The 9,758-nt window shown below is 55.7% G+C and overlaps 1 protein-coding gene across 1 annotated transcript in view; it reads right to left on the reverse strand.

Annotated features, from left to right (window-relative positions):
* Window positions 1–2,298: 2,298 nt before the first annotated feature.
* Window positions 2,299–9,758, reverse strand: part of BICRA (BRD4 interacting chromatin remodeling complex associated protein) — a 99,883-nt gene continuing 92,423 nt past the window's right edge. The window contains 9 exon segments of the mRNA XM_017888868.1: window positions 2,299–3,268; window positions 3,271–3,449; window positions 3,452–3,614; window positions 3,616–3,766; window positions 3,768–4,260; window positions 6,103–6,205; window positions 6,450–6,544; window positions 6,726–6,874; window positions 9,000–9,189. Coding sequence (XP_017744357.1) covers window positions 3,164–3,268; window positions 3,271–3,449; window positions 3,452–3,614; window positions 3,616–3,766; window positions 3,768–4,260; window positions 6,103–6,205; window positions 6,450–6,544; window positions 6,726–6,874; window positions 9,000–9,189 — 1,628 coding nt within the window. The 3' untranslated portion in view covers window positions 2,299–3,163.

Genomic DNA, 9,758 nt, shown 5'->3' on the forward strand with positions numbered 1-9,758 from the left:
GGTCTCTGGTCTGAAGAAAGCTAGAAGGGCTGGGCGTGGTGGCTCATGCCTGTAATCCCAGCACTTTGGGATGCTGAGGTGGGCAGATCATGAGATCAGGAGATTGAGACTATCCTGGTTAACACAGTGAAGCCCTGTCTCTACTAAGTATACAAAAATTAGCAGGGCGTGGTGGCACATGCCTGTAGTCCCAGCTACTCGGGAGGCTGAGGCAGGAAAATTGCTTAAACCCTGGAGGCGGAGGTTGCAGTGAGCCAAGATCACGCCATTGCACTCCAGCCTGGGCGACAGAGCAAGACTTCAGTCTCAAAAAAAAAAAAAAGAAAGAAAGAAAGAAAGAAAAGAAAAAGAAAAGAAAAGAAAAGAAAAGAAAAAGCTAGAAGGAAAATAAGAAGGGATCAGGGCCTTTGCAGATATGATTAAGTTATGACAAGGGCATACTGGTAGGACGGGCAAAAATCCAATATGGCTGATGCTCTTAGAAGAGAAGAGACACAGTGGGAAGTCAGCCGGAGACTGGACTGATTCAGCCACAAGCCAAGGAGCACCTGGGACCACCAGAAACTGGCAGAGGCAAGGAAGGATCCTCCCCTAGCACCTCTGGAGGGAGCATGGCCTTGCTGCCACCTTGTTTTTAGACTTCAAGCCTCTAGGGCTGTTGGAGAATAAATATCTGCTGTTTTAACTGCCCTATTTGGGGCATTTTGTTATAGCAACTTGAGGGGACTAGTACACCTAGCATGATTTTTTTTTCTTTATTATTATTTTTTTTTGGCGGGGGGAGACGGGGGATAGAGTCTCACTCTGTCACCCAGGCTGGAGTGGCACAATCTTGGCTCACTGCAACCTCCATCTCCTGGGTTCAGGTGATTCTCTTGCCTCAGCCTTCCTGGGTTCAGGCGATTTTCCTGCCTCAGCCTCCCAAGTAGCTGGGACTACAGGCACATACCACCATGCCAGCTAATTTTTGTACTTTTTTTTTTTTTTTTTTTTAGTAGAGACAGGGTTTCACTATGTTGGCCAGGCTGGTCTTGAACTCCTGACCTCAGGCAACCTGCTCGACTTGGCCTCCCAAAGTGCCAGGGTTACAGGTGTGAGCCACCGTGCCCAGCCTGATTTTTCTTTATATGGGCATCTGACACTATACACATTTACAGTGGACCCTCGCTATTTGCAAATATCATATTTGTACATTTATCTGCTCATCAAAACTTCTTTGTAACCCCCAAGTCAAGAATCTCAACACACACAGGGCTGCAAAATATCAAGTTGCCCAACACACGTTCCCAGCTGAGGTTGAATAAGGCGACATTCTGCCCTCTGTTTTGGCTCTCGTGCCATAAACACGCGTCCTTTTTTTTGGTGTATCTAGTCCCACACTTTTCACATTTTTGTGCTTTCTGTTGGTGACTCATTGTTCAAAATGGCCACATGCATAGAGCTGAAGTGCAATCTAGTGACCTTAAAGTGCAAGAAGCTGTGATGTGCCTTTGGAGAAAAGATAAAATACATTTGTGACATAAGCTTCCTCCAGGTTCCAGTTATAGTGCTGTTGGCATGACTCCGATGTGAATGAATCAACAATATAAATGAAAAAAGGCACCTTTAGGGCTGGGCATGGTAGCTCACGTCTGTATTCCCAGCACTTTGAGAGGCCAAGGCCAGAGGATCACTCAAGCCGTGGAGTTCCAGACCAGCCTGGGCAACATAGTGAGATCCCATCACTACAAAAAATGAAAAAAATTAGCTAGGCATGGTGGTGCGCCTATAATCTTAGCTACTTGGGAGGCTGAGGTGGGAGGATCACTTGAGCCTGGGAGGTCAAGGCTGCAGTGAGCCACGATCGTGCCACTGCACTCCAGCCTGGGTAACAGAGTGAGCCCATCTCAAAAATACATTAAGAAGTGTTTTTAAACAGCAATACACGTAAACTAATGTATTGACCAAAATGTGGCGATCAGAGGCCCTTAGAAACCTAATCCTGTCTCCCTGGGGGAAATGGCTCAGTATTCACTAATTCTCCGAGTATATGCAGAGATCATAGCACCTTAACAGAAGTAAGAATTGGCTGGATCTGGCTTAGCTGTTTACCACCTGCCTTCCCCACTAACAAGTCAGCTTACCGGCTTAGCAGGGACTTTTGTCTGCCTTGTTCACGTTGAACCCCCTGAGTCTAGAACGGGGCCTGGTACTCAGCAGGTGCTCCACAAATGCACGGGGAAGAAGGCCTCACAACCCCAGATCCAAACACTCCCCCATTCTCAAACACCCGAAAGCAATGGGCCAAGGCGGCATGAGTACAGTTTTAAAAAAAGGATCGGTTTTTAATTTACAAGAGTTCTAAATGTACAGAATTCTCCTTTAAAAAAATCGTTATACACAATAAATACAGTACAAAAAAATTTATCTTACAGTACTAGTTTTGTCTCCGAGATTTCAAAATCTGGCGCGGGCGGCTGGAGGCAGGAAGAACAGAGGGAAGACTAGCTGGGGAGGGGGTCAGGGGAGAGGAAGACCCTAGTTTCTTGTTTTGCTCAGATTTCAAAGTCGAGGGGTGAGGGCGTTTGAAATCTCTCACTCACTTGCGCACACACACAGACACGGGTCACGGAGCTGGACGTGTGGATGTTGGATGTCACACAGGTGCCTGCGGGCACAGCGCGCTGGGAAGCTGGCTCCCCCACCCCTCTCTGGTTTTGTTTGACAGCCTGTTGGGGGCGGTGGGAAGAGGCTGAGACTGTCTAGAAGGACCCTGCCAGCTCCCAGCACCCTCCACCATCTGAGAAGCCACATGGACAAGACAGGCACCCGGAGCGTTGGCATCAACCTGGTGGCCCCATCCCTGGCAAACACACGCGCGTGTCCCCTGGACAGAGGAGCAGAGTGTGCCAGGAAGCGGGAAGAAACAGGAACTGACACACCACTTTGCCCCTCCTTTGGCAGGGGAGGCGTCTTACATCACAGCCCCCTCCCCTAAATCCACGCCCACCCCCCCAGCAACCCAGCTGAAGCAGGCAGCAGGGAAGGAGGCCTTTGTGACTCAAATAACTTAGGCAAGAAAAACCGTCAGGGGATCCCCGGCTCGAGTCCCCAGGAGGCTGAGGGCGGACACCCGGCTGGCGTCTGCGGGAGGTGGGGACAGGGAAGGGGAGGCGGCCCGGTGTTATCTGGTCAACGTCCTGGCGCCGAGGCCGCCGTTGTGACTGGAGGGCGGGTAGGCCTCGGGCCTGTGCAGGGGCGGCGGGGAGGCGGGCGTGCCGGCCGGGGCAGGCAGCGTGGGCCGTACGGGGGCGCGGCCGTCCGGCGGGGGCCTGGCTGAGGTTTCAGGATAATGTCGATGGCGCTCTGCCAGGTGCCTCCGGTGGCGTGTCCTCCTGCGGGCTGTCCGCTGGAGAAGCTGGCCTGTCCCACATCTGGCGAACTCTGCTGGCCGCTTGCAGGGGGCAGTGCGGGGCGCTCCAGTCGGGGTCCCCAGTGCCTTGGGCGGCCGCTGCTGCGGGCTCTGGCGGGGCGCCCTTCAGCATACGCTGGTACAACTCATCCTCCACGGCCGCGCAGCGTCGCGGATGAGCACCGCTGGTGGCCTCGTCAACTTTGGACGGGCAAGCGGCGCTGGCTGCCTCCCCGTGGCCCTGCCGCGGGCGTCCCCTCTGGCGCGCCAGGGCCCCCCACGTTCTCAGCGGTAGATCTTACGCAGTGGAGGCCGGAAAGTGCGGGGTGGTGCCCAGGGCTTTGCGCTTCGGGGGGCGGCAGCGGCGGGTGGTCACCGTGCATTCATCTGGCCCGTGGGCGGCGGTGGGCGGCGGCGGCCGTGGGGGGGCTCCGCCACCTTGAGGGCGGCGGGGGGAGGCGGGGGCTGGTGCACAGGGTCCAGGGCCGTGTTGTGCACGACTTTGCTGAGACCGGCTTCCTGCTTGATCTTAAGCTTGAGCCCAATGCGGCTCCGGGCCTCGTACGTCTTGATAGGCGGGCGGTTGCGGGAGGGCATGGGGCCATCCTCGTCGGCGTCCAAGGAGGAGGCGGCAGAGGAGGAGGAGGAGGAGGAGGAGGACAGGGAGGACGACGCCCGGGCCCAGGTGACCGAAGGGGAGCCGCCTGCCCCGCCGTGCCGGATCACAAGCTTGGTGGGCAGGTGTGGAGGGGGCTGGGCGGAGGTCCCGGGAGCTGAAGACGACAGGGTGCCGTGGCCGGGGAGCCGATGACCCTCAGAAGAGGCTGCGACGGGGAGGCCGAGCGAGCGGGAAGAAGACACGTACTCATCTGCAGAATCGGGGCAAAGAAAACCCACGGGATTAGGTCAAGGCCCCCCGCGACCAAGCTGGGAGGAGCTGTGTGCGGTAAGCACCTACCACCTGCCAGGCACCAGACCGCACCCTGGACCCTCCAATCCTCAGGACAGGCTGGGTGAGACCCTCTTCAGCAAGGCCCAAATTCCCCCAACTCTAAACCACTGTGTCTGGCACAGCAGCCACGAACCACCTGGGGCTCATTCAGACTTAAGGGAATGAAGAGAATATACAGCAAGGCTCACGCCTGTAATCCCAGCATTTTGGGAGGCCAATGCAGGGGGATCGCTTGAGCCCAGGAGTTTGAGACCTTCCTGGGCACAGTAGTGAGACCCCTGTCTCTACAAACAAATAAATAAATAAAATAGAAAAGTTCTATTGGACAGCGTTGCTCTAATTATATATATAACTTTTTAAAAATGGGGTTAAGAAGTATCTAATTTCAAAATCTGGTCTGAAATGACATGAGGTGTTTTTGTTGTTGTTGTTGTTTGAGACAGAGTCTCATTCTGTGGCCCAGGCCGCAGTGCAGTAGCATGATCTCAGCTCACTGCAACCTCCACCTCCTGGGTTCAAGTGATTCTCCTGCCTCTCCCAAGTAGCTGGGATTATAGGTGCCAGACACCACGCCCAGCTAATTTTTGTATTTTTAGTAGAGACAAGGTTTCACCACGTTGCCCAGGCTGGTCTCGAACTCCTGACCTCAGGTGATCCATCAGCCTCAGCCTCCCAAAGTGCTGGGATTACAGGTGTGAGCCACCGCACCCGGCTGCATGAGGTTATTTATGGTCTTGATTTATCCCAACTACTCTGGATACCCATCGATTTCACTCCAGAAGTGTGTTTGATCACAGAGTGCTTCCCCAAACCCACTGGGGGTAAATCAGAAGATAGCATCTAGGTAGCTCATCGCCTTTCTAAAAGCAAAGATTCCAGAACATATCGGGCCCCAGTGGTATCAGATAAGGGACTGTAAACTGATCATCAAAACCCCCACTTTACAAAATGAGAACACGGAGACACAGAGAAGGTAAGTAACTTGCCCAAGGTCACACAGTCAGTAAGTAGCAGAGCCAGGGTTTGAACCAAGACTCCAGCATCGAACCCCTAACCACCGAACTATCCTTCCTCTCCTACCCTAGAGACTTCAGACTCGCTCCCAGCCCCTCCTTCACTATGGCCACCCCTTTGCACCCATTTAAGTACCAATGACTACGTTTTCAAAATTAAGGTCCAGAGCTCCAGGTGAAAAGCCTGGGCCTGGCAGCAGAAAGCAGGGACCATGTTTTTTGACCATGTTTTTTCAAGGGAAGCTCTGGAGTTGGAATGCAGGTGAGGGCTAAGGGAATATTCTAAAAACTCTGGCAGCTGGGATCTGCCTGTACCGTTTCCTGCAGACAGGAGACTAGAGTGAGGCCAGCGAGCCGCCTAAGGTGCAACACTTAAGGAGGCGCTCACTCTCAGAGTCCCCAAAGGACTGGCACCCAAGAGTAGGCGCTACCTTATATACTTTGCAACCTAGGAGCCTGCTCTCCCGTTTTCTGTCCCACGGGGGTGGCAGAATATTCCCCCCATCCTAGGGTGTCGGGGTTCGTGAAAGGGACACACAGGGATGGAGGAAGATGGATGTGGGCTTTCTGGTCTGGGAGGCGGGAGGTCAGGGGAGGCCCAGCCGCAGTAGCAAGGCGGGGCTGGGGCGCCTCCTAGTGGTGGAGTGAGGTAGGGCCACACACCTACTCCCCACCCGGAATCTAACTCTTCCGCCCAGGTGGGGTGGGGGCACCTCTCCCTCCCCCCTCTCACTACCCTCTCTCACCTGGCTTCTCCTTGGCCAGCTGTTTATCCAAGGCAAGGGTGGTCTTCTCCTCCTGAATGAACATTCGGTCGATCATTACCATCTCCGCTGAGGGGCTCACCCTCTGGGGTAGGGGGAAGAGAAGACGTGCGAGTGAACCAGCAAGAAGGCGGAAGGGGCGAGAGCGATGGGGACGATGCGCACAGGGTCCAAACTGTCCTTGTGATCGGAGCTCACGCCTCCCTCCCAACCTCCCTCCCGGGGCTAAAAGGGGTGGAAGGCTCCACCTTGCCCAGAGCGGGCGAGGGAAAGGGGCAGCGTCCCAGCGGGGAAGAGCCCAGAAGCGAGGAAGGCAACTCTGACCCTACCCGGGACTCCTCTAGGAGCAGGAGTCGATATTTATTGAGCATGGCCTGGGTGCGTTTCAGCAGCTGCGTGGAGACCGTCTCAAACTCCTCATCCACTGCAAGGAAGGGAAGAGAGGCAAGGGCGGAGATGTTGGGGGCGGCCACAGACGCGCAGGAAGGACGGCGGGGCAGGGCAGCACAGCACACCGTGCACCTACAACTCTACGCTGGCAGTGCCCCGCCCCACCGGCTGGGGTCCCCCGGGACATATAAGGCTGTGTCCTGGGGAGGCCTCACCTTTGTGGTAGTCATTGGGGGAGGGGAGGGCGCCCTGGTAGACATGGTAGGGCAGAAGGCGATGCAGGGCGTCCTCGAAGGAGGGGAAGGCCGTCTTGTAGTCGGGGTGCAGGACGGAGCCCTGGTGTTTGTGCAAATGCTCCAGGAAACTGCGGGTGGAGAGGGGAGAGACCACACACGGCGGAGGGTCGGGGTGGGGAGGGCGGTGCGCAGGTGAGGGCCAGGGGAAGTCCCTGAACCCTCAGCCCAGACCGCAACTGAACACAACAGAGGGAAGGGGAATACTTGGGCAGCGGTGTTCGCATGTGCTGAACGTGCTTGGTCCGTCTCACTGAGTCCCTGGGGCCGACCAAAGCAGTACTATCGCTATCCCCATTTTACAGAAGGGGAAGGTGAGGTGGAGAAAGTGAAGTGAAGTCACTCCTTCCCAAAGCACATAAAGGAGGAAGAGCAGAGCGGGAGGCCAGAGCCTGGAAGCTGCTATTCTGCCTCCTGCCACCTGGGGCCAGTGTGGCTCCACCCTGCCTCCTCCTAAGTGCAGCCTTCGGGAGGGAGGGAGGGAGACTGGATCCTGTCTTCTCACCGGGCCGCTTTTGTAGCCCATGTTACAGTGGATTATGTCTATTGGCCGTGTGACTGTCTCTCCCACCAGGCAGGCTCCAACTCCACACTTGGCTAAAAACCAGCAGCCTCTCTGTACTATGGGGGCAGGGACTTTGTGTCACTTACACCTGTGTTCCCAACATGGGGCTCAGGCCTGGGCACTGAGTGGGGACTTAATCTACACTCCTAGGCTAGGCAGAGGCTCACGCCTGCAATCCCAGCGTTCTGCGGGGCCGAGGCAGAAGGACTGTCTGAGCCCAGGAGTTCAAGATCAGCCTGGGCAACACAGCAAGACCCTGTCTCTACAAAAATTATTTAAAAATTAGCCGAGTGTGGTGGCACGTGCGTGTAGTCCCAGCTACTCAGGAGACTAAGATGGGAGGATCGCTTGAGCCCAGGAGTTTCAGACCAACCTCGGCCGGGCATGGTGGCTCACACCTGTACTCCCAGCACTTTGGGAGGCCGAGATGGGCAGATCACCTGAGGTCAGAAGTTCAAGGCCAGCCTGGCCAACATAATGAAAACCCATCTCTACTAAAAATACAAAAAATAGGCACCTGTAATCCCAGCTACTCAGGAGACTGAGGCAGGAGAATCACTTGAACCCAGGAGGCAGAGGCTGCAGTGAGCCGAGATTGCACCACCGCACTCCAGCCTGGGTGATAAAATGAGTCTTGGTCTCCAAAAACAAAACAAAACAAAACAAAAACAAAACCAACCAGACTGGGCAACATAGTAAGACCTTGTCTCCACAATATATATAAATATATATATATATTTTTTGGTGGGAGGATGGAGTCTCGCTCTGTCACCCAGGCTGGAGTGCAATGGCGCAATCTCGGCTCACTGCAACTTCCACCCCACAGCCTTACATGTTTTTAAAAAACATTCATGGTGGGCTGGGCGTGGTGGCTCACACCTGTAATCCCAGCACCTTGGGAGACCGAGGCAGGCGGATCACTTGAGGCCAGGAGTTCAAGACCAGCCTGGCCAACATGCTGAAACCCTGTCTCTACTAAAAATACAAAAATTAGCTGGGCATGGTGGCGGGTGCCTGTGGTCATAGCTACTTGGGAGGCTGGGGTAGGAGAATCACATGAACCCGGGAAGCGGAGGTTGCAGTGAGCCAACATTGCTATTGCACTCTAGCCTAGGTGACAGAGTGAGACTCTGGCTCAAAGAAACCCCCCTAAAACAAAACAAAAAACTCTGGTGGTGGAAGGAGGGCAGGAGAGAGGGCAGACAGGCATCCAGCATTTACCCGTCCATCCACCCAGACTCCCATCCATCCATTCCCAAACGCCCCCCATCACCCTCCCGACAGCCATGTCCACCCACTCACTTACCCCACCCAGTAGGGCTCATGCCCCGCCATGTGGGAGATGCAGAGGGCACAGCAACAACCAGGACGGACCAAACTGCTGCCCTCTTGAGCCCCAGCCTGGCGGAGTCACAGCTCACCCTCCCTCCACCACCCTCTGGTCACCCCCATTACCACCCCCTTTTCCAGAAGGGGAAACTGAGGGTCTATGAGGGAACTACATTGCTAGCAAGAGGTAGAGCTGGGCTTGGCAACTGGGTCCCCCAACCCCGCTTCTGGAGGGTGGCCCCATGCTCCCCAGGTCTCTGGAAAGTATAGGGCAGGCGTGCAAGGGTGGGGTGTGGACTCACCAGGCTTCCTTGCTGGGCTGAAGTGTTGGGGGCTTCTTCAGGCCACTCAGCTTGCTCTCGTACTGGGAGAAGAAAGGTGAGTGAGAGGCCTTTGCCTCCAGAAGCCTTCCCTCCCCTGACCTGCTTCCCCTTCGCGCCCTGACCCGCTTCCCCTGCAGCCTGGGATAAACACGGGGCAGGGGACCGGTGTCTCACCCGGGTGGGGGCCTGGCCCCAGCTGCAGGATCCCCTACCCATCACAATAAACCCCAGGGGGAGACCTGGGCTGGGCTGGGGAGCGGACAGAGAGGGTGAAAGGCAGGCTGGAGCCCTGGGCATCCTCCACCTGGGTCCCCTCCGTCCCCTCGCCCAGGGCCGCCTCTGTGTGACCTCCCTCCTCTGCTGGATGCCTGCTTCCCACGTCACCGCCCAGCACCCGCCGCCCCTGCCTCGCACAGTCTCTCTCCCCATGCGGCTCCAGTCGTTTCGCGCCCCCACCTCCCTTCCTTGCTTCCCCTCTTGTCCTCAGCGTCTGGCCTTTGTTCCGGCATCTCCATCTCTGAGCCTCTCCCGGCCTCTTGGGTCCTGGTCCTCCCATCTGCTCCTCTCCTTGTCTTCCATCTCCCCGTCTTACAGGTGGCCTCGGCCTCAGCTGTCCCTGCCCTCTCACCCTTCCATTCTCGGTCCCTGATCCGCTCTGTCTCAGGTCTGTCTCGTCTCAACCTGCCTTTCCTATCCTGAGTCTTTTTTTTTTTTTTTTTTTTTTTTTTTTTTTTTTTT

This window comes from Rhinopithecus bieti, unplaced genomic scaffold (genome assembly GCF_001698545.2).
Source record: "Rhinopithecus bieti isolate Rb0 unplaced genomic scaffold, ASM169854v2 scaffold_574, whole genome shotgun sequence".
NCBI classification, from domain to species: Eukaryota; Metazoa; Chordata; class Mammalia; order Primates; family Cercopithecidae; genus Rhinopithecus; species Rhinopithecus bieti.